Raw genomic sequence first — 24,305 nt, forward strand, 5'->3', positions numbered from 1 at the left:
AGCCATTAGCAAAGAGCTGGATCAGAAGTGGAGCAGCCGGGACTCAAATCGGTGCCCATATGGGATGCTGGTGCTGCAGGCAGGGGCCTAACCTGCTGCATCACAGCGCCAGCTCCTTGGACAATTTCTTGCTGGATGGAGAGGGAGGGACAAAGCTCCCGGGGACTGACGAGGTCTGGGTGCTGGATCGGGCCTTCCTCTCTGCTGGGGGTGTGGTCCCTTGGAGGCTCTGCACACGCACCCTGAGGGGTGAGGTCCACCCCGGTTGGCCTGAGCCACGGCCTCACGGAGGAGACTCCTTTGTCCCCTGCTTCCCACCCAGTGCCTCTTCTGCTTGCTGACATTGCCCGGGTGCCTGTCCAGCCAGTGTGGAACGCCAGCACACGTCTGGGAGTCACGCTGCCTGGGTCTGGAGTGGGCGCTCAGCCTGGTGGGCAGGCTGCCCTTGTCCCCACTGGAGTCCCCGGGCTCCCTGCTGGTGCAGGCTACGGGAGGCAGCCGTGATGGCTCAGGTAATTGTTTTCCTGGCACCCATGCGGGAGACCTGGATTCTGATTCCGCCTCCGAGTAGCAGGCTCTTGGCGAATGGACCAGAAGATGGGAACTCTTCTCTCTCTCGCTGTCTCTCTGTATCTCTCTCTCTCTTTGCCTTGCAAACAGACAAATAAAGATTGGATAAAAAAATTCCTGGGTCTTCTACATATTGACTGTGTGGTGTTGGACAGATTACTTAATTGATCTGTGCTTTGGTTCCCTTACAATGGTACAAGCCAGCACATCATTTACAGGGGTATAGTGCCTGTGGTTGGGAGCACATGGCTTTGAATGTGTGAAGGGCTAGGATGGTGCCCGAGTGATGGCAGGCACTCACCATCAGTCACCGATTTCTGATCAAGCTGCAGCTTTGCTCCAGGGCAGCTGGGTCTCCTCACTGCCTCCTTAATGATCCTACAGTGCCTGAGACAGGACATCAGGTCGCTAACGTCCAGTCCTCCAGTGGCAGCATCCTAGAGGGTGCATCTGGGGTCTCGTCTTGCCCCTCCTTCTGTGTCTAAGTCATTCAGTGGTTATCCTGATTAGAGGTGCACCTGTCGGCTGGGCTTCCTGGCTGGGCTTGTCCAGGGAGGAGCAGTGTTCCATCTTTACGTCGGGCTTTGTTTTGCTCAGGTTTGGTAGACACACGGGCGTGGACGTGACTGTGAGGAGGCAGGAAGTTCCCATTCACCCTTCGCCATGCAGGGCGGCCTGGGGAAGCACCAGGGCGGGTCAGGAGGCAGAGGTGGGGAGAGGAGAGCATGGGAGGACCAGGAAGCTTAGGGCGGGGAAGTTGAGTGAGGTTAGGGTTGGGTGGTCTGAAAACTTTCTGCAGGCTCTGGGCTACAGCAGCGGTGGGCACTGGTTGCCTGGTATCCAGCCCTGGAGTGGTGGTGAAGGGCAAGGGCAGTATGGGGTGTGTGTGTGTGCGTGTGCGTGTGTGTGTGAGGTTCACAGGGACATGGCCCGGGACATAAGCTCCGGGTTGGCGCTTTGTATTTCAAAGGCGTGCCCACAGGGGAATGGGCTCTCCCAGGAGGGGCTGTCTGGGTAGGGTCATGGCCCCAGATGGCAGAGCATCAAGAATACAGAACATGAAGAAAATACAGGCACCAGACCAGCTCAGCCCTCTCTGGCAGAGTCAAGGGCTCCATTCTCCCTGCTCTCACGGCACCTTGTCCAGGGGCCAATTAGTGGACTCACGTGATGAGTTAGACCCAATGGTGCGCACGCCTGAGAGCAGAGAGCACCTGCTCACCTGCACTTGGTGTTGGCCAGGCTCGTGGGCAGAGGGAAGGAGGTGTAGCTGGGCGGGGGGAGGGGAGGCCCAGTCTCACACACTAGAGGCCCCTCCTGGCAGGGGAGTTCCACAGCCTCATTTGCTTCCTTTTTACGTGTACTTATTGGTCAGGCGAGTGGGGGAGTGGATTTAACATGTATGGAGTGCCTGTCACCGCCAGGCACTGTTCTACACCTTTAGATGAGAACAATTCCCACCCATGAGCTCATAGCCCCAGAGGAGGAATGCAGCAAGTCAGCCGTCCCCCAGCAGCGCATGGCCCATGACGAGAGCGCTCAAGGTCAAGGCGAGGACTGTGCTGGTAGTAGAGCCAACGGTTACTGCAGTCAGTGTGGAGGTGGGCTCAATAGCCCCTGACTGTTGATGGCTGTGCTACAGACATGGAAGTGCAGTGCTCAGCTTCCCAGCATCCCTTGCAACTGTGTAGAATGAAGCTCTAGAGAAGCAGTCATGAGCAGAAGTCTGTTGGCTCTGCCTCTTCCCTCTTTCTGCATTCTGCTTTGGTATTGGATATGATGGCTGGTGCTGTGGCAGCCATGGACAACCATAAGGACAAGGCCGAACACATTGCAGTGGTGCCCAGTGGATGAATACCATATACCCCCTGGACTTATTGTTTCTGTCAAGCCGCTGTGGTCAGATTTTCTGTCACTTGCAGTCAAGTTCGTTCCTAAGTGATCTAGCAAGAGAGATAAAGAAAGGCTTCACACTGGACTTATCTTTTGAGCAGCATCTGGATGGAGATCCCTCGGCAGGAAAGAGGGAGAAGAACGTTTGGACTGAGGCCTGGCCTGCGTGGAAGCAGAGCGGGGGGAGGGGCTGCAAAGAATCCAGAGGTGCCTGGGTGTGGCCATCGGTGCCTCTGGTCCCTCACAGTGAACCAGACCCAGTGTGTGTGTGTGTGCACATACTGTGTCTATGTATATTTATGTGCATATGTATGTGTGTGTATGTACAGGTATGTGTATGTATGTGTGCATGCTTGTGTATGCGTATATTTGTGTGTCTGTATGTACAGGTGTGTGTATGTGCCTGTGTATGTGTGTATGTGTGCTCGCATCTCTGTGTATATTTGTGTGTCTGTATGTCTGTGTGTCTGTGCATGTGTATATGTGTGTATGTATGTGTGTGTGTGCATATGCGTGTATGTGTATATGTTTATGTGTGTGTGTGTATGTATGTGCGCATGCATGTGTATGGGTGTGTGTGCACGCACACAGGTGTGCCTATTCAGAGGAGGATCCAGGACCTGTTCTCTGAGTGTAGACCTGGGGTTGGCCAGGTCTTTTCCTGCCGAGTGGACACGGCCGAGCGTCTCAGTGGTGGGGGCCCTCGGAGCTCTCTGTGACTGCCGACTGTGTGGCTGTGCAGCCACAGACAACAGGCAGGTAAATGGGCGCAGACGGAGGCCGTAAAACTTAATGCTGGACACAGGTCTGATGTGTCCTGAAATGTTATTATTCTTTCCATTTGTCTCAGCTATGTAAAATTATGCAAACTTTTCCCGGCTCTGGGGTCACACAAACGCAGGCAGCAGGCCGGGTGAAGTCCAGGGGCTGCCCTCTGCTGACAGCTACTCCAAGAGTTCCCAGTCTTGTTCATGAATAAAGCACCGTCGGGGAGCTGGGCAGTGGCAGGGCTTTTGCATCTTCGACCCGGTACCACAGAGCCGGCCCTGGGAAGAGGGAGCGTGAGTGATGGTGCCGCAGCCCAGCCACACCAGGGGAGGCCTCGGCTTGGCCCGAAGAACCTCCCTGGGAGGGGGGGAGGGTGTGCCAGTCCAGATGAAGCCCTGTGCAAAGTAGGACATGAGGACACGTGTGTCCTGGTGTGGGGGGCGGGACATATATGAGTGCCTGGTGCCATTGGGGAAGCTGCAGAGCTGAGGTTGGGAAGGGGGCTGGGGCCGGACCCCCGGCAGGCAGGAACACGGTCTGTAGCCACTGCTGATCTGCTGCCCATGGCTGGTGGACACCACACACGAGGGTCCCTTTGTGGGGGGGAAAGGAGCAGGCAGAGATGTTTGCAGCCTTCGGGTGTGCTGGCCGCTCCGCGCCCTCGGGGTGGCACTGGGTTGAGCCATTGCTATCTTTGTCCATCATGAATACCATGGGGGCCTCTCCATCTTCCTCAGTCTCCGAGGCTTGTCCAGTGCGGCCACGGTTCGATCGTCTTTGCTGATCGCAGAGTTTCGGTGCTGGGAGGGTCATGGGTTCAAATTAGGAGAAGGTGCAGTCAAGAGTGAGGTTGAAAGCCCAGCAAGAGGGAACATCACAAGTGTCTACAGCCCTGTCCACTTATCTAGAAAAGGGGGGTGTTTTGGGGGCATCACGCAGGCTTTCGGACCCCCTGAAAGCCTGCCGTGGATAGTATAGGCCTTGAGGTCTCAGCATAGTATCTATGCTGAGATACTGATTTATGACACCTGTGAAACATTCTTTGCCTTTCTCCTTCTCCTTCTCCTCCTCACTAAAGGGAAAGCCAGCTCTGGCTGCCTTTGCCCCAGGGAAGGTATGAGCCGGGCAGAAAGCAGGAGTGACCGGCAGAGGACACAGAAGTTTTGAGAGAGGAGTGGGGAGACAGGCGGGTCCAGCGTGGCGAGGCCTGCACCCTGCACCCTGGCAGTGGCCCAGAAAGGCTGTAGAGGAGCAGCTGTGTGGCCTAAGAGGAGCAGGGTTGGTCCAGGTGAGACACAGAGGTAGCCAGCAGCCCAGGCAGGGACAAGAAGGACCAGCAGGCCTGGCCCTGTGACCTGTCACGCTGCAGAGTCTCCTGGAGCTAGCAACATCCGTGGGTAGTTGCACAAAAATGATGAAGATGGATTTGCTCCCTCGCCTGGAGGGACGAGGGCAAGCTGCAGCACCTCAGTCGGTTTCTAGAGCAGGAAAAGAACTGCTGCTCTGTAAGCACCTGAGGTTTGGAGCAGAGCCATGGGCTTGTAAGCCCCATGATTTACAGCGAGGAAGCGAGCTTGGGGAATGATGACTCACTGAGGGTCACACGACCGCAGACATCTGTGACTCACATCAGCAGAAGGCCCAACTCACTGCTGCACTTGGCATTGGCTATTCCTGGGAAAATGGCTAACAGCCAATCCAGGTGCATCTTTAGTTTTCCTTTTTACAAATGTATTTATTTGAAAGGCAGAGAGAGAGAGAGAGAGAGAGAGAGAGAGAGAGAAAGACATCTTCCATCTGCTGGCTCACTCACCAAATGCCTGCAAGAACTCCATCAGGCTCTCCCATGTGCGTGGCAGGGACCCAGGTACTTGGGCCATTGCCTGCTGCACATTAGCAGGGTGCATATCAGCAGGAAGCTGGAATCAGGAGTGGAGCTGAGACTGCGACCCAGGCACTCTGATATGGGATGTGGGTGTCCCAGGCGTGTCTTGACCACTGCACCGTACGTCCACTCCACCCCAGCACTCGATATTCTTATGCTAGATCCTCCCCCAACCCCTTCAGTATCACTGCCTCTGTGCTGTGGAAGAGGAAGTGGAGACCCAGAGGAGGAATGGCCACTCGGCTATGCAATGGAGAAGCAAAGGAGCTCGCCAAAGGCCACAACACTATGCAGTAGACTCGAGATTCAATCACAGTGGCCATGCAGGCGCTTCCCCAAGGTTCTGCTCCCCCTGCTGCCAGGCCTGTTGCGGCAGGAGGGGTCCACTCACTTCCATTTGCCCCCATGGTGCTCTTCACGGTGGGGTCACCTGTTAGGTCTGTCCCCTACCTGCCTGTCGGCTCCCTGGGGCGGAGATGAGGGAGGTGCTGTCTCTGCACAGATGCATAGGTGATGCTTAAGAAGCTGCCTAGGCCAGCGCTGTGGCTTAACAGGCTAATCCTCCGCCTTGCGGCGCCGGCACACCAGGTTCTAGTCCGGGCGCCAGATTCTATCCCAGTTGCCCCTCTTCCAGGCCAGCACTCTGCTATGGCCCGGGAGTACAGTGGAGGATGGCCCAAGTGCTTGGGCCCTGCACCCCATGGGAGACCAGGAGAAGCACCTGGCTCCTGGCTTCGGATCAGCACAATGCACTGGCCGCAGCGGCCATTGGAGGGTGAACTAACGGCAAAAAGGAAGACCTTTCTCTCTCTCTCTCTCTCTCACTATCCACTCTGCCTGAAAACAAAAATAAATTAAAAAAAAAAAAAAAGAAGCTGCCTAGAGCCGGCTTTGTCATGGCTCGCATCCAGATGGAGATCACACACCTGCCCGGGCACTGGCTTCTTTTATCCGCTTTTGTGGGTCAATCCCCTGGCACAAGAAGTCTAGACGAAGGGGAGCTGTCCCCACACGGCACCAGACAATGATGAAATCTTATCATGGCATTTCTAAAAGCCTTTGGCGGTTCCTGACCTGCCTTGCTCCACGGATAAGCTCTCCAGGCTCTGTGATCTCGGGCAGAGTTCCAGCGTGTACCTGAATGCTTGGGAACGGTCCCAGTCTCGTGAGCAAACGCAGAGCCGCCGGGATTAAGGGACCTTGGTTCTCCGCAGTGAGGGCCACCTTCTGGCGGGGGAGGGTTGAGCTGCTCCCAGTCGGAAATGATGGGATCCCCATACATGCTGGGCCCTGCAGTGTGGTGTGCAGGGCCTTAGACCAGGGTGCTCGGGCCGGTCCCAAGCTCTGTCTGCGTTTCTGTCTGCCCTCTGACCTCCCCCAGCCCCCAGTCCTCACCTTCAGGACGGATGTCACACAGGTTATCTGGCACTTCTGCCGCATTGCAAGAAGATGTGCAGCACCGCGCACGTGTTCCTTGGTGCATGGCATGTGTGGGAGGAGCCACTGCTTGGATGCAGGGCATGGGCGTAGGGGGAGCAGGCCCTGGCCAGCAGGGCAGCGTCCTCAGGATGAAAATGGGAACCAGGCTGGACTGTGGAGGGCTGATGTCGCTCTCTGGGTCCCTCATTTTGGGGGAGGGAAGGTGCTATAAAGCCAGCTGGCCGTGCTGTGTCCAGTCACCTCCCAGGCGCAAGGAGCAGCAGGGTCCCAGCCTTCCGGGAGCTGGGCCGTCAGCTTCGGGAAGGGGCATGGGTGGTGGGCACTGTCGTGGTAGGGACCACACCTGGCTTCTCCTTGGCTCAAGGTCAAACACTGAGTTCTCTGTTGCCCACCTCCCAGGGCTCCTCCTGAGGCCCTCACAGATCAAACCAGGAGCCTCCGGCGTCTACCCCGTGAGTGCGGCCGGCAGACGGGAGCCTGCGTTGCCTGTGGTCTTGGTTACTCTCTCTTCTACCTCCACCTGGCCTGCACCTCACAGACACCATCCTGCAGGCGCCGGGCACCTGCTGGGTTTGTTCAGCACACCTGGTCCTGGAACTCTCATCTTCCTGTCTCGCCCACTTTACCCAGTCTTCATCCCGACTTGGCCGCTCCTGGCCTCCCCTCAACCCTGGGCCGTAAGCCTCCCCCCAGTTTCACGGCTGCAGTCTCCCATTCCCTCTCGTCCTCACCCTCTCTCTAGGCCTGGGCTCAGGGAGGTCTACTCAGCGCCACCCTCTGCATGTGAGCTTCCTGGGAGCTCCCCTGCACCCCTGAGTGGGTGGGGCCAAGAGAAGGGCTCTTGCCTACCCTGTCCCTAATGGCTACTAGCCCTTTCGGGTCCCCTCCTGCCCCCAGTATGGGGTACCCGCCTGCTTTCCTGGTCCTAACATGATCTGTTGTTTACCGCTTGGCTTCCCACCACCCTTCCAGAATGGAACCAATGTCCCTAGGGATGCATGAGCCTCAGGCCGGCCTTCTCTCTTAGACCTATAGCACAGCTGCCCGGTGGTCTAAATGCTGAGCCCACTACTCAGGTGAGACACAGCAGGTACTCGATGCCTCTGAAGCCACTCTGGGAACAGACTGAGTGTCCTGGAAAATGGGGTGGGGAGGCTGGGGCTGGGAGACTGTCGGCCAGGGCGTGGGGGGTGGGGATGGACAGGGCCGGAGTGGGGCCTGTCGGGAGCAGCAGGTGGAATCTGCAGCTGGCTCCAGATTCACGTTGGCTCAAGAAGTTCTGTTTGGAAGGGAAGATCAGATCGGGAGGCCAGTGCTGACTTGTCCCAGCCTGGAGATCAGGCATGCGTACCCTCGGGCTTTGGAGCCCCCACCTGATGGAATTTGTGGCCCTTATCGGTGTGGGTATTAGGGAGTGTGGAGTGCCCTGGAGTCAGGGTTTCTAGCCAGAGGCACTCTGCTTTCTCAATAAGAGCTGCGGGGATGGATGCTGGCCACAGCAGTGGCCGGCCTGCCGTCCAGGATGAAGTGCCTCGTGGTGCTCCTTGCGGTCCTCGCTCTCTCCCAGGGTGGGGAGATCACCAGGTGACTGTCAGATCCGGGAGGGAGGGCAGGTCCTGTCCCTGGTCCTGGGGAGTCACGGGAGGAACGGCAGCAGCTTCCTGGGACAAGCACCCTTGTCCATCTTGCCTGAGCACCTTGGGGCCCCTGCCTCTACGTTGTCCCTACCACCCGTGCCTTGGTGACAAAGAGCGGATGGGCAGCCCGGGGAGATTAGCATGGCATGTGTGGTGACACCACCCGGCGTCGATCCTCAGCCCCTTCACCAGCTTAACTCTGTGCCTGGATTTCCTCCTCATTTGTTGTGAAACTAGGATAATAGTCACGTCCATCTAACAGGGATGTTAGAAGGTGTGTGTGAGAGTTAATATGTGCAAAAATGCTTCAAACAGTGCCTGGTGCCTGCAGGAGCTAGACATGCACTTGTTAAAGTTCTCTGCGGCAGCAAGCCCTTTGTGGGTGAAGGCCCTAGGTTTGCCCCCAAAAGTTATAGCTGGTGTTTACTGAGCTGTTTGCTACCGGGTCCCAGGCACTTAGCCAGATCTTCACCTGTGCGGTCACTAATCCCCACGGGTTAGGTCAATGTTATTTGCATTTCACAGGTGAGAACATTGCTGCTGGGTCTGGGTAGGGGGAGTGTCTCTTAGCTGCCCAAGGCTACGAATGAAGGAGCTGGCACTTGGCCCCAGCAGGCCTTGCCTTCTTGCTGTGACACTGCACCACCTCCAGTGCTCAGTTTTGAGTCTGTCTAAACCCTCAGCACAGGGAAGCCCGGGGTCCTCCCTGTGGAAGCTGGACCCCTGAGAGGGGATGAGAATGAAGCCAGCCAGCCAGCTGTTTGTGATGGTTCTGAAAATGAATTCCTCCAAGTCCTAGGCGTGCGGGGGCCTCAGCACAGGCATTGGGAGGTGGGACAGGAGCTGGGAACTCCACCGTGGCCATGGCTTCCGTGGCAAGGCGGCTCTTTCCCTTCCTCACCTCCTCCCTGCTGCCCACCACCATCATCTGACACCTCGACGCCCCCAGGCAGTTCCTGGGGAGCTGGCTCTGGGCTGAGAAATACTTTGGAGAATTTCCACTGACTCATGGCAAAAGCTATGCAGAGAATGGGGCCATTGGGTGGTCCTGGGGCAGGAGGCGCGCCCTGCAGCTTCACCGGGTCCTCCATGGGCAGTGTGGTCTGGAGGGGGGACCCGGCCTTTGCACGCGTGCGTGCCATGCAGTGTGGGACACAGAGCACGCATTTGCAGCTGAGTGATGGCTGCTTGGCTGGAAGTTCCCCAGCAGCGGGTTCTGGAGGACGTCTAGTGGGGCTCCGCCAGCGTGGAGGAAAAGAGTAGCAACCGGCAGGGGGCTCTGCGCGAAGCCGGGACTCCCATCGGTCTGTGAACTGGCGTGGCACGAGTTTCTTGCTTTGGGTGATGATAGAAGAAAGCTTGTGCGCCGCTGGCCCACGAGGCTGGACTGGCGTCTAGGTGACTTCCTCCTGTCTCCGCAGGATCCCGCTGTACAAAGGGAACACGACGAGGAAGGCCCTCAAGGAGCACGGGCTTCTGGGGGACTTCCTGAAGAAGCACCAGGTCGAACTGAGCAGGAAGCGCTCCCACTCCGGCGTGGTGGCCAGAGAGGCCCTGACCAACTACCTGGACGTGAGTGGTGCCACCCAGGCCCCAGCTTTGCCCTCTTTCGGGCGGGTTGTGGGGCTGCCTCCCTGCCCTCAGCGAGCGCCACAAGGGGCAAAGGCCACGCCCGCCTCCCAGGCTCCCAGGTCCAGGCCCAGCCAGGCTGGGGACAGCTGGTGCCTGTTTTGCAGCTTCCCAGGACGCAACCGCCGCCTTCTCCCCCCCCCCCCCCCCCAGCTCCCAGATGGGAACGCCCCTGTGCCTTCTTGCGTTCTGGAGCTCGCCTCTGCCTCACCTGTCACTTCTGGCAGGAAACCAGCAGCCTCTCTCCCATTCCCCGATCCCGTTTCCTTATTTAGGTCACCCCCAACTCTCGTCCCCAAGGTGGGGCAGGGACAGCTTCGGCGATGCCCCGCCTCTGTGTCCATCCTCCTCCTATCCCAGGCAGGACTCGAGCCTGCTGGCAGAGTCCAGATGGGGGCCAGGGATGAAGGACCCTGCCCAGCATCCTCCTTCCATTCTTTTCCTGAAATCTCCCAGATGTTTGGGCAGGAAGCTCAGGGCCTGACAAACCTGGGCCCACTCATGCCCAGCATCTGCACCCCCGCCCACCCCACCTCCTTTGCTGTGCCCCGTCCTGACCCAGAGCTCAATGTCCTCAGGTTCAGTATTTTGGGAAGATCCATATTGGGACGCCACCCCAGGAGTTCACCGTGGTGTTTGATACAGGCTCCTCGGACTTCTGGGTGCCCTCCATCTACTGCAAGAACAAGGCCTGCAGTGAGTGACCACCCCCCACCCCCACCCCTGGCCCCAACCTCGCTTAGATGCGGGCTGCTCTGCCACCAGCGGTCAGGGTGGCCAGCAAGCATGTTTGGACCGAGGTCTTGCCCTGGCCTCTATTGCCGTGGGATGGGATGTCACTAAGCCTGGACCTGTGTTTCAGAAATCCACCGGCGCTTTGACCCAGCCAAGTCCTCCACCTTCCAGCACATGCACAAGCCCCTGTCCATCCAGTACGGCACAGGCAGCATGCAGGGCGTCCTGGGCAATGACACGGTCATTGTAAGTGGGGCTGCTGGCCGGGAGTGGGGTGCACCTCACCTTCCTGCGGCCGGTGCCCAGGAGCTCTTTGGGTCCTCCTCGCATGCTAGCTTAGGGGAGGGGCCAGCCAGCCGGCAGCCAGCCGCCCCTCCTCTCCTTCCTGCCACAGGCTGATGAATTAGGGCCCCTGGCAGGGGGATTTGTTGCCCAGACATTCGTTTTCCTCTGCCACCATCTGCAGCCATTTGCTTTCTTCTCCTTTTTGGGGGGGTGAGGCACAAACATGCCTCCTCCCCAGAGAGCTGGCCCTGTGCCGGTCGGCCTCCACTGTGGCGAGCCCGGCTGCGTCCACCTGTGTGCCTTGGGTCAGGCCCCTCCTCCCCCCCCTGACAGCAAGAAGGCCTCAGCCTGGTTTGGGCTTTGCTGGTTTGGACCGGCATTGGATGGGGCTGCTGAGGGGTGGGATGGGAGGTCCTCCAGCTGCCTGTCTCGAGCAGGAAGGGCTCTAGGGGTTGAGGGGACAATGAAGAAGTCCAGGAGGCTTAGCCTGGGGCTTGGCTCAAGTGAGGGCAGGGGAGTCAGGGTTGGAGCAGCTGGGGCTGTCACAAGAGCCATGGGGGCAGGGGGCTCTGAGCATGGATGTGGGGGGGAGACAGCTGAGGTCTCTGCCATGTGGGGTCTCCCACTCACCCAGGAGCTCCCAGGGGAGATGATCCACTGTGGTCAGGAGCAGATCTCCGGGGCAGGTACAGCCTACTTCTTAGAGCTGTGTTGCTTTGGGCAGACCTCAACATTCCACTCTGTAAAATGTAGGTGCTTCCAGCACGCGGCCCCCATGGTCCAAATCTCCAAAGGTCCCGCCTCCTCTTCCTGCAGTCGGGCTCCCTGTAACTCAGTCGCTGTGGCCTTTCTCAGCACTGTGCAGCTCTCAGAGGGCTGCCTGCCCTGGCGCAGGAATGGACCATCCCCCTGGTCAGGCCCATGGCCACATCCACAGGGCCCAGCAACACACACTGGAAGCGCTCAGTGTGTGTTGATGGGAAGGAAGAACGAACCCATTTATTCCTGAGCTTAATCATCATTCACTCATTCACCTCACAAATGTTTTTTGGACCTCATTATAGGAACTGGGGGTCCAGTGAGGGACAAGAGGGGCCAAGGACCTGTCTTTCCCCGCCCCCCACCTTTACCCCCAGGCTTACAAAGGCTGCACTCTGAGCTCCCTCAGGCTCCCCTGGGGCGTTATGGTTGCCATGGTGATGGCATGACTTGGGGGTCCATTTTTAAAGATCTCTTTGGCCACTCCGCCTTTGTGGAGGGTGGTTTATCTGGGTCCAGACTGGGAGCGGGAAGCCTGGTCTGGCTTCAGTAATGGTCTAGGCTAGAGACAGGGTGGCGGAGAGTAGGCTGGGGGACACAGGGGCCTCCTCCAGAGGGCTGGGAAGACTGAGGAGCTGCCTTGGGGTCAGCGCTTCCCGGCAGTGTGCAGCAGTGATATGCGATCAGCGCTCAGCATCGGTATTGCATAACTTGAGAGATGCCTGTCCCCACTGGGGCCCTGTGGATGCATGACGTGACCTTGCTTTTCCTGCACATTGTGTGCCTCTGTGATGCCCAGGTGCTGCAGATGACGCACAGGGCCTTGGCACATCCCTGGTCCAACCCCCTTCCTTGGAGGTCTCCTCCCCACCCCCTTCCCTGCAGCAGTGAACCAGCTCCTGCCATCCACAGCATGGGGTCTTGGGACGGGGGGGTGGGGTGGGAGTAGTGTTTCCTCTTAAGCTTAGATAACTGTGTTGGCTGTACGAGCGATCGAGGCAAAGCAGCAAGGCCAAGACTCTGATACCAGCTCCTGATCTGGGCCTGGCTGCCCCTGTCCCTGGGACTTGGCTGTTTCTGGCTGCAGGCGGCTCCCTGGTGGATGTCAACATGACTCTTGCAGGTTGCTGGCATTGTGGACACACACCAGACTGTGGGCCTGAGCACCAAGGAGCCTGGCGATGTCTTTGTCTACTCGGAGTTCGACGGGATCCTGGGCATGGGCTATCCGAACATCGCCTCCCCTCACTCGGTGCCGGTGTTTGACAACATGATGCACAAGCACCTGGTAGCCGAGAACCTGTTTTCAGTTTACATGAGCAGGTAGGGGCTGAGCGCAGCCGGGGCGGGGCTGTGACGACCCGGTGGAGATCGCCAGCTGAGGGGTGGGCCCTGCTCGGAGACATGAAGCCCAGGGGCTGTCCCCAGCATCCAAGAAAACCCTCCCTTGTTCCCAGGCACATCCAGTCTCTTGTTCAAGGCCCGGATGTGGCCATGGGTGCAGTGGGAGCTCCCTGGGCCAGCATTTGACTCTGAGTTAGCCTCGGCTGTCTTGGCACAGGCACCTTTGCCTTCTTTTCCCCAGCGTCGCAACGTCTCAGCAATCATCTGTCGGTATCCATTAGATGCACAGACTCTTAGAGACGGTACAGATCTTACAGCTGAATCTTCTCTCATTAGGGAGGAAACTGGGGTCTCTTGGGAACTAGGGACACAGCCAGGCCTGGGGCCCAGGGCTCCTCTCCTGGCCCAGGGTTCCCTCTACTTACCTGTTCCCTGTGATGATGTGCGTCACCTTGGACAGAAGGGTGGGTGGCAGGATGGGGAGAAGGGGTCCATGCCCAGGAGGCTGAGGCCAGGGGACCCCAGGAGAGAGGTAAATTGGTACATTGCACCCAACCGTCCATTCATTCACTTGCTGGGTGCTTCCTGGACCAAAGCAATGTGGAGGGACCAGGCCCAGTGATGGCGCTGCATCAGCAATCCTCAATGTGGACAGGGAGGTTACATTTTAACAGGGAAGACAGACACAAGAGCACCCACAATTTTAATCAAACCCTGTAGGAAGGGGGGATTTGGGTATGTCTCAGGCTTAAGGACTGGGAAGCCCCTTCTGACTGCTACACGCACCACGCACTGTGGCAGGCAGGGCAGGTGTCCCTGGGGGATAACAGGTGCGGGATGGAGGGATGGCGCCTTGTAGGCAGCGAGGACCACATGTGCCAGAGCCTGCAGCTGGGAAAGCCTTGCTGAGTTCTAGGAGCTGCAAGCAATGGTGTGGGAAGCAGGTGAGGGAGATTGGGAGAGGGTTATCCTGGCCATGCCTGTGACAGAGCCCAGGAGGAACAGAAGGGGTTGGGGTCTGGCTGCTCCGTGACCTTCCCTCTGGTTGGGCTCTGGGTTTCTGGTGCTGCCTGAGCCCAGGTCGGGGTTGCAGGGCCCAGAGGAGAAAGGGCTGTGGCTGACGTCAGAGCAAAGCCTGGCTGTGGAGGGGTGTGGGGAGGCTCAGGAGCGCTTCTGAGGCCTTGGGGGTGGGGTGGGGCTGGCCATTCCTGCTGGGCTGCGTTCACTGTGCCTTGGTTCCAGGTCTGGCGAGGGAAGCATGCTCACACTGGGCGGCATCGACTCCCACTGCTACACAGGTGACCTGCACTGGGTGCCCGTGAGTGTGCGGGGCTACTGGCAGTTCACCCTGGACAGGTGGGTGAGAGGCATCCCGTGTGGCTGGTGGCCAGAGGCTGACTCCAAGAGTGGGGACGGGGGCCCTGTGTCAGGTGCAGGGGTTCGAGGGCCACTCATCAGAATCTGAAGTAGGTGACCTTTGTCAGTGACGCTGGCACACTTCCACCTTTGTTGTTGATGAGACTAGCTCCACTGACTGAGCACTTACTACCTGCTAGGCACTGTGCTGAGTGATGGTTTGACTGTCTCATTAATGCTCACCAATTCCCTGTGAAGTGGGTGCTGTTATTATCCCCATTTGCTAATTTACTGACATGGAGTACGAAGCTCATGACCTTCCTTTGAGGAAGTCAAGGAGGGAATTGCTAATGTACCCATTTTGTAGATGGGTTAACTTGCCTGAGACACGCAGCAAGTAAACGGCCAAGAGGAAACTGGACATCAGATCCTTAGGCAGCCAGAATAGGGCTCATCCCACCTGTAACGCTCATCGACTTGATGCCCTACTGACATTTCTGGCCCCTGGAAAGTGGGATGTCCTGAGTGAGCCCAGCAGGGAAGGGTGGGGAAGAGCCAGGGAGGGAGTGGGAGGTGGGGGTGCTGGACGTACCTCAAGGTGTTCCTGCTGGCCCTCTGCAGGGTCACCGTGGACGGCAAGGTGGTGGCTTGTGAGCGGGGCTGCCAGGCCATCCTAGACACGGGCACTTCCTTGCTGATCGGTCCCGACAGCGAGATCCTCCACATCCAGAGAGCCATTGGGGCCTCCGAGGGGGAGTACGGAGAGGTAAGGCAGCAGCCCCATCCCCCGAGGCTCCCTGAGGGGGGCCCCTGGTACCTGGCAGAGGTGGGAGAGGGAAATGGCCAGGGAGCCCAGGCCTAAGTGGGGCTCAGGAGGTCCCCGGCGACCTTTGCTGCGGCCCTTGGGCTTCGTCCCGCGCTGCTGTCGGAGCTCCCGTGGTTCACACAGCAGCTGCTGTTCGACCCGGCCTCGCAGTGCCCTGGGAGGCTCTGCTTCCCTCCGCCTCCCAGGTAGCCTGGTGCTGCCAGGGTCCCAGTGACCCCTGACACCTGGAGGGGGCGACACCGAGGCAAACTCCTCTTTGTCCCATGCCGGGGTGCGTCCTTGGCTTTGCTGAGTCTGTGGAGGACCCACTCCTGGGACCGCACCCATCCCGAGAGCCTCCCCGTGGGCTCCTGTGGCACAGAGGAAGGCGGTCTTTGCCCAGGAGATGGCGCTGCCCCTTCTAAGAAGCCGCCTTTGCTTGCTTCTTCAGTTCGGCCTCAGCTGCAAGAACCTGAGCAGCAAGCCCACAGTGGTCTTTGAGATCAACGGCAGGAAGTTCCCATTGTCGCCTTCCGCCTACACCAACAAGGTAGGGGAACGAGGGGGAAGGACCTGGGCCCCGCCTGTGCAAGTCGGTGGCAAGTCAGTGAGGTTGGGGATCAAATGACTCACAAGCACCCAGCCCGGGGACCAGAGCTCTGCCCAGGGGCTTGTAGCTGGCCTGGGCAGGGGGAGGGGTTGGGGGAAGGGGTTCAGATCTGCGCTCCCCCGCCAGGTCATCTTGGATGAAGTCGCATTATGGTTTGAATCTCCATGTCTTGATCTGTTGATGGGCTCACCTGGGAAGGTTCTTTCAAGACGAAATTACAGAGGAGAGAGTCCTGGGGTGGGAGTGGGGTGGAAAGATGCCCACGCTGAGGCCCAGCAGGGGCTTGGGCTGCAGCTTCATCCCAGCCATGCCTTTCCCAGGACAAGGACTTGTGCTACAGCGGCTTCGAGGGCGGTTCCCAGCTGTGGATCCTGGGGGATGTCTTCATCCGGGCGTACTACAGTGTCTTCGACAGGGCCAACAACCGCGTGGGACTGGCCACAGCTATCTGATCGCACCACCCGCCGAGGACCACACTGTCCCCAAACACGTGTGCCCATGTGCATGTGCATGAGGGTACAGGAAGCTGGTTCTTAGCAAACACAGCTCTGCAAGGCCCGCCTGCCCTTGTCCTCTTTGGGGCCGAAAGTCTGCGCTTCTTTAGGGGTGGGGCCATGGTGGAGAGGGGAGTGGAGGCTGGGGGGACACAGTAAGTGGTGGGACTCTTGTGGAGGTGGGGAATGCCTGTCTGAGCCCTAGTATGTCCTAGATCTTTCTGGGAAAAGGTTTCAAGATGGAGAAAGACCTTGGCAGGACAAGGCTTTCTTGTACCTGGGGATGAGACACAAGGCTTTGGTGCAGTGGGGTTGCATGGAGAATGCTTGGTCCATGGAAAAAAATGTTGTCCATCTTTTCTCATTGGCACTGGAAGACACAGGATGGGCCAGGCAGGGAGGTGAGGGGCAAATCCTCAGGCCCTGAGCTGGCCATTTTCCTTGGACAAAGTCCAGGGGCTGGCACTATGGTATGGGCTCACACAGGTGGCAGGTAAAGCTGCCACCTGCAATGCTGGCGTTCCATATGGGTGCTACTTCATGTCCCAGCTGTTCACTTCCAATCCAGCTCTCTGCTTATGGCCTGGGAAAGCAGTGGAACATGGCCCAAGTGCTTGGGCCCCTGCACCTGCATAGGAGACCTGGAGGAAGCTCCTGGCTTCGGCCTGGCCCAGTCCTAGCCGTGTGGCCATCTGGGGAGTGGACCAGCAGATGGATTTCTCTCTCTCTCTCTCTCTATCTCTCATTGTAACTCTAATTTTCAAATAAATAAATAAATCTTAAAAAATTTAAAAAAAGGAGTCCGGTGCTAATGAAGACTCAGAACCACCTGCCAGCGCTCAGAGAGCAGCTGCGTTACTGAGGACAGGTTTGTGTCAACCTGGCTCCAGGGGCCGACCATCGAGGCCAGACAGGTGGGCGGGGGCCTGGGGTGGCTTCCCTCAGCCGTGATGCTCTTTGTGTGAATCAACAGGCGTTTGGCTTAACATGATTTTCCTGGACCACCATGCATCGTCTCGCGTTGGGATAACAGCACAAAAGCTTGCATACATAGAGTTCACTCCCATTTTCTTTTCACAAAACATCTCTGGCAGGAACACAGTGGCATAAACCAGACCTCTGTTAAGTGGCCGTTTCATTCACCCTCAGGGAGTTAGGCCAAGCAGTGTAGCTGTGAAACACCATCTTTTTCTTTCCTAGCTTTAAACCAAAATTCCTTGATTTTGCAAAATCCACCCTAGGGGGCTATAAGAACAGAGTTCTGATCACTCTGATCACTCATTGCTATTGTGCTGGGCCTGTCAAACCTGGTTACAAAGCGAGTTTGGCAAGTTTCAAGGCAATTTCTCAAGGCAGGGCTCTCTCTGGCTCCAAAAGGGAGAGATCCTTTAAAGCCACTGTCCAGTCACAGCTGAACCAAATTAGCTTGAGAGCTGCTACCCCGGAATACAAGAGATGTTACTTTGGCATCGTCCTGCTTGAGATTGCTACACACCAAGGACGTCTCTCTAGCTACTAAGCTGAATTTAAGCCTCGCTTCTTCTACCCAACAAGCGCCTTAGGCTGACGACCCCTGGTCAACACCTACTTGAGGCTGTCTCTGAGACAAACAGATGTTCAGGCAGATGGAAGACAGGACCCAAGGGTGACTGTGGGCCAGGGGCTGGTGTGCCATGGGCGAGATGTCCACTCGGGACCGTAGTCACTTCGTGGTCGCCAACTGTTGCTGAACAACACCCCAAACTGGTTACTGTGGAACCCCCAGGCTGAGTCTGTTCGCCCATTGCTCAGAAAGCTGATCACTGACGTTGGGTGGGGGAAGAAAGCAGGTGTTTATTCAGGGCAAGGGGCCGGACAGCCATTGCTTAATTTCCGGGTTCTCTGAGGAGTTAGGGGGTGAAGGTTCTCAGAGATGGACATTGAGAGGTGCGTGATCCGCTCTGACCAGGTTCCTGGTTGGTCAGTGGTGCTCGTGACCCTCCTTTGGTTGGCCAGCGATGCTGCGCTCCTTAGGGAAGTTATGGGGCCAGGTGGGCTCCAGCTGGTCTGGGGGTTGCGTGCAGGTGGCAGCCGCCCTCTGCCCGGCCCTGGAGTCCCCCTACACAAAGCACCCCGGGACAGCGCCGGCCATCAGGGTTCTTATCTGTTGGAGGAGCAGGTGACTTCTGGGGGTTAGAAGTGTGCAGGCCAGCTGCATCACCGCCACGAGTCACTGAGTTCCTTTTGATAAGGACAGGCAAGGGCACCTGGGGCTAAGGGGGCTGGACACGAGGCTGGGTCCTGCTTGTACACGACAGGGGTAGGGTTTCGATCTCCTGTGGGCTTTCTCAGCTGTCCCTAAGGACAGACAAGGCGAAGGACCCCGGGGCAGTGGAGCTGCTGCCTGTAGCCAGCTGACTTCTTGCAGGGCAGGAGCAGGGCTCGGTGTGCTGAGGGGAGGGAGGAAGGGCCCAGGCTGCGGCACCAGGCTGAGCCGAGGAGCCTGGCAGGGCTGGGGGCGGAGGCCACACGAGGACAGCCAGGAACTCAAGGACAGAGGAGCTTCCTGGGTCAGGCTGCCAGGCACAGGGCCCAGGAGTCAGTGCTGGCTGCAGGCGACATCTCTTGGTTGCACTTTTCTTACCAAGGACCTATATTGCCTGTTTGCCAAGGGCAAGACAGAACTGGGCCACCATCATTATTTTTAGTCTTCTTGTAGGGTAAAAAAAGAAAGAAGATGACGAATGAGCTTACCAAAATGTGTTAGTATTTCGGTGGTTTACATGTAACAACTGTATTTTAAGTACCCAAACCTCAGTTGGAGAGAATGTGGAAAATCTAAATAGGATGACTTGCACACACGTGAGGCTGGGATCAAATGCCTCCCACTCCAGTACCCCAGCCCACCTGACCCTGGTGGCCATCTGTGAGGGGGCAGTGAGATGGGCCTGTGTGGCAGCAGGTGGCGTGGGCGGCCCAACACCCCTGTGGCCGCGGTTCTGCTTCTGGAATGTTCTCCACACCCCAGCCCCTCCATCTGGCATTTAGTCATCCTTCCATCTGCATCTCTTCTGTCTGCTCCTGGCCAGGCTGGGTGCTTACCACTGTGACATGTATTTCTTTGGCTGTGGCCCTGGTGGGGACGGTCACTGCCCCTCTCATTTTGATATCTGGGAGCCAAACCCACGGAATGTCCCAGGAAGTATGGATGAACGAGTGAAAATGAATGAATGAATGAAGGAAGGAAGGAAGGAAGGAAGGAATGGTTTGGTCAGGGAGGTTCCCAGGAGTCAGCATGCATCATGCTTCATGCGGGAGGACCCTGGAGGGGCGACAGTGTGCAGGCTACCTTGAGGGTCTTGGGGTTTCTGTCAGGAGGGGTCAGGGTGAAGAGGCCCTGGGAAGGGGCCAGCTGCACCTGTGGGTTGCTGGACGAGCGAGGAGAGAGGGAGGCTGGGGACCATGGAGGGGCTGTGAGGCTGTAAGGGCTCAGTGTGCCTGGCTGGCTCACTGCCCTGTCTCTCACCAGCTCCCTCTGCAGGTGAGGCCAAGGCAGCTGGAGTGCCCACTGCAGGGGAAACCTGGGAGGCCATCAGGGCCCTGTCTTTCTGCCCCGGGGGCCACACCCCACACCCAGCAGGGTGTCCTGCACCCCCCCATCCTGCTGCCCAATCCCTTCCTGCTTTCTCTGGCCTGTGGACTGTTCCTCCTGAGGCCCCCTCCCTGGAGGGGAGCCCTCCCCCCCCCCCCCAGCTCTGGCTCCTTGCTGCTCCACAGTGATCCTTGCATCAGCATTTCTCACACTGTGGTTATTCGCTTCCGCATCTGCCTGGCCCACAGCACCCGCCTCCTTCCTCTCTCCTCAGCAGCCAGTGAGGCCCCCGGCGCAGCCCCTGCGCAGGCTCGGCCAGGGTCCGAGGCTGGCACATCTGGGAGGGGTGCAGCTAATGATCACTGGGAATCACGAGAGCTCACAGAAACGTGAGCGCTGACATGCATGTTCGCATGTACACATGTGTGCGCACGCACACACACACATACACACACATCCCTGCTCATGTGCCTGCCCTGCTCCTGCCTTAGGTAGAGGCAGGCAAAGGCCTCAGCCCGGTTTGGGGGGGCCCTGTTTCCAGCCCTTCTCCCTCCCATGTCACACAGTTCCCTGCCAGTTCTTATGCTAATGAGAGGAAGCTTTTTGGCCCTGGAGAAGCTTGGAAAGGAAGTCTTTGAAATGGAAATGTTATGACATAATGATGGATTGTTTTCCCTGGGCTGTGCTGCGTGTTTCTTCCCAGCAGCAGAAGGGAGAATGAAACTGAGACAGGGGTGGCAGAGGCTGCCCCCTGACAGGAAGCCTCAGATGCCAACAAAGGCAAATGAAACCCAGCCCAAGAGCAGAAAGCAGGCAACTGGTACGCTGAGCGAGGGAAGAGCCCAGGACCGGCAGAGGGACAGGGCCCGGCTGCTGTCCAGTAGCCCCGGTCCTGGCTACAGCTTGCAGGGGCTGCCTGGAGGAGGTGGGGTCTGCTTAGACCCGGAGGGACAGCTGCTCTCTCCTGCTGCACATGTACCCAACACCCCGCAGGCCTGGCCTCTGAGCCTTTGCTCATGCCTGCCCTTTGCCCACTGTGCCCGTTTCCTGATCCTACCCTGTGAACGGCTCTCATCCTTCAAGATCCGCTTACAGTTCCCACCTCTGAGATGGCCCCTACTGAATGTGAGCCTAAGCCCAAATCTATAGGAATGCTGGCCAGGTGGCCCCCGGCCCCTCACATGACTTAAGGCTGGTTATTACCGCCACCTGTCCTGATAGTGAGATGATATGTTGAGTCCCCCCATGTAGGAGGCCCTGTTCTAGGCACAGCATCCATTGGTGCACACAGCTCCTCCTCCCCACCTCCACCCTGGGACACGGCAATAGTAACAGCGTCCAAGGTGTGGCATTCTGGGAAAGTGGGGATGGGGGAAGGATTGGGAAGACCGAGCTTCAGAGAGTAGGGCCGAGGGCTCTGGGTACAGGTGACATTTGGGTAGAGGTTTGGAAGAGGAGTCGGCCATGCACACAAAACCCAGTCCTTAAGGAAGGGAAGTTACTAGTGGGTAAATATGGAGACACTCTTGTTTGCTTATGCTGCTTATCTTTTTTTTTTTTTTTAAGATTTATTTATTCATTTGAAGACAGAGTATGAAGAAAGAGAGGACCAGACACAGAGATCTTCCATATGCGGGTTCACTCCTCAGATAGCTGCAACAACTGGAGCTGGGCCAGACCGAAGCCAGGAGCCAGGAGCTTCTTCTGTGTCTCCCACATGCATGCAGGGGCCCAAGTAGTGGGCCATCTTCCACTGCCTTCCTAGGAGCATCAGCAGGGAGCAGGATTGGAAGTGGAGCAGCCAGGACTAAACCAGCACCCACATGGGATGCTGGCATTGCAGGTGATGGCTTTATCCTTATGCTGTTTATCTTCCTAGAGAAAACTGAGTCACATATCAATCATTTTGTAACCTTTACAACACTAAGTTCTTGGATGTATGCTGAATGAATAAGCAAACTCCCAACTGTTCTGCTGAAAACCAGAAGACCTAGGCCAGGGTTGCCCAGGAGTCAACTCTAGTCCTGGAACGCCCTCTAGTGACTGAATTTCAAATGGCAGCCCTGTGCACCTTTTCTACATCCTGGGACATTCTTCCTCCTAGCCTCTGGGGGGAACATTGGGGCAGTGGCCAATTATGAATAGAACTGACTAAGTGTCCCCTTCATGCAGGACACAGTGGCAGCTTGTGCATGAGGCACAGGACACAGGGGATGTGGTCCCTCCCTCTGGACATCCCTGTGGTTGGCAGAACTTTCTGGATCACCCATTAATATCAGAATTTCATCTTGATTTGGTGCTAGTCTGGAAGGATGTGCCTGCTCTGTGCGCCTCAGGGGTTTGGGGACAGCATTAACCTAGCAGGCAAGTAGAATAGCCCATCACTCCACCAGGGAGCTTGGAACTCCTCCAGGGTCTGGCTTGTTGACACCTCGTGGAGTTTCTGGGCCAGCAGTGGGGCTGCAGCTGGGTACCATGTAGACACCCTGTTTCCCCATTCTATCTGCTGGCGTTGTGCCTCTTTTTTGAGGACTGCTCACTGCCCCACCCACCTCCAAGACTGATGGCCTTGGTCCCTTCCAAGCCAAGGTCGAATCTCCATCCCTGAGCTCCTATTGCTCCCCCGCCCCGCCGACTCCTTGTCCTCTCCTCTGGCACAAGTTGTGGAACTTGAGAGCACCGTTTTTCCCCAGAGGGTTCTGATTAGCACTGAGATAAAAATCATCGTGACCTTGGAGCTCCATGTCTAGGGTTTGTGAGAGGGAATAACAGGATTCTGGAGACAGGCCTCCTGCATGGCACCGGCCATACCTCCTGCAGCTTTGAGGTCTTGCTTGGGAAGTTCTGTGACCCAGGCTTCCCCTGTGAGACCCGGATCTCAGCCAGGCTTCCCTGCATCAGCTTCCTGGAGTGCATGTCTCGCTGGCAGGGTCACTTCCAAGTGGAGAAGCAGCTTGTGGGCCGCTGGACGTCTGGATGCTCAGGCTTGTCTCACAGTGCCTCTGGACCCCTCTGCATCTCCCTGGTGGGTGGTCTCCGGCCTCCACTCCCGCTGCAGAGATGCTGACAGCCCAGGTTGCAGGGGGTGCTTTGGCTTGAGTTCCAGTACCTTAAGGGACGTGTCCCTGTTGGCTGTGGATATATGAGAAGAACAGAGAATCCTCCAGTGTTTTCACAAGTCCACATCATTCACAGGAGCCCCAGATGTAAGCACTGAGGGAGAGCGAGGGCTGGGGATCGGGCAGGCTTTAGGAACTCATGCCTCTGATCTGAGCGTCTGCTGAACTGGTGCATAGCAGTCTGGCTGTGGACGTACACCAGGCTGTAAGGATTTATGTCGACCCCAGAGGGAGAGGAATGGCTTTCTGCAGCCCTTGTGCTCCCCTGCAGAGGCTGGAGCACGAGCGCATGGGTCTCCGGGCCCTGCCCTATCCTTCGACCACTCAGCCTCTGGCATCTTCCTCCCTCCTCATCCTGACTGCCAGCCCCATCAGGCCCTGCTGCTGTCAGTCCCTCCCATCTTCGAGGGCTGGAACTGCACAAGGAATGCCCTGTGCAGCTTGGGGACTTGCTAGACCCTGAGGGATGCAGGGACCTGGAGAGACCCAGCACAGCTCCTCCGACGTAGCACAGGGATGCTGAAAACCACCCGCCCCACTGCAGGTTCCCGGGCGAGGAAAGCAGAAAAGAATGACACAGGGTCTTGGCATCTTTCCAGCAGAGCTGGGGGCCACAGCTGATGCCTGGGCCTTGGCTGGTGTTCACTGAGCACCCCCAGCCCTGGGCACTGAAGCACAATGCAGGGTGAAGCGCCATCACTATTTTCAGAGCTTGATAAGGGTGAGAGTTCCGGGACTTACTGGATGGGACTGTACTTTGCATTTAACACTGAGTAGTCTGTCCACTCGTTCTCTCAAGGGGTCACACACAGCATCTGGAAAGGGCCTGTCCTTCTGAAACCGGTCCCCGTCAGCCAGACGGTTCATTTGATGAGCACCTGAAAAATGCCTTGTAAGACCCCGTGTCCTGGTTTTCGGTCTGTATGGTGTGGATCAGGGCCCTGCTGGGAGGAGAGAGAAGCAGCAGTGGCCTGGGATCTGGAGACCCTAAGCACAGCTCCATTGGCTTGGAAAGGCGATCCCTCCCCAGGGCTCTCTGAGGATCTGGGATTAGCACCTGAGCCCTCCCTGGGGGCTGGACCCGATGCCTTCAAGAGCAGGCATCCAGGGAAGATGGTGCTGTCTTGACACTGGTTTAGACAAATACATAGACATGTTTTGTTCCCACTGTAGGTAATAATTGTGTGAAACTTCTCTTTTTTAAAAAAATATTTTATTTATTTATTTGGGAGGCAGAGCCACAGAGAGGGAGAGACAGAGAGAAAGGCCTTCCATCTGCTGGTTCACTCCTCAAATGACTGCAATAGCTGGAGCTGAGCCAATCTGAAGCCAGGAGCCAGGAGCTTCTTCCGGGTCTCCCACGCAGGTGCAAGGGGCCAAGCATCCTCCACTGCTTTCCCAGGCC

At 57.5% G+C, this 24,305-nt stretch overlaps 1 protein-coding gene across 1 annotated transcript; it reads left to right on the forward strand.

The window, feature by feature from the left end:
• The first annotated feature begins 8,078 nt into the window (after nt 1–8,078).
• On the forward strand, nt 8,079–16,168 carry LOC133760897 (chymosin-like). The gene is made up of 9 exons (XM_062193471.1): nt 8,079–8,140; nt 9,615–9,765; nt 10,401–10,518; nt 10,685–10,803; nt 12,725–12,924; nt 14,188–14,301; nt 14,923–15,067; nt 15,558–15,656; nt 16,037–16,168. Exons 1-9 carry the CDS (start codon nt 8,079–8,081, stop codon nt 16,166–16,168), a joined length of 1,140 nt encoding a protein of 379 aa, XP_062049455.1.
• The last annotated feature ends 8,137 nt before the right edge of the window (nt 16,169–24,305 follow it).

The sequence above is a fragment of the Lepus europaeus genome, chromosome 5 (genome assembly GCF_033115175.1).
Source record: "Lepus europaeus isolate LE1 chromosome 5, mLepTim1.pri, whole genome shotgun sequence".
Lineage (NCBI taxonomy): Eukaryota > Metazoa > Chordata > Mammalia > Lagomorpha > Leporidae > Lepus > Lepus europaeus.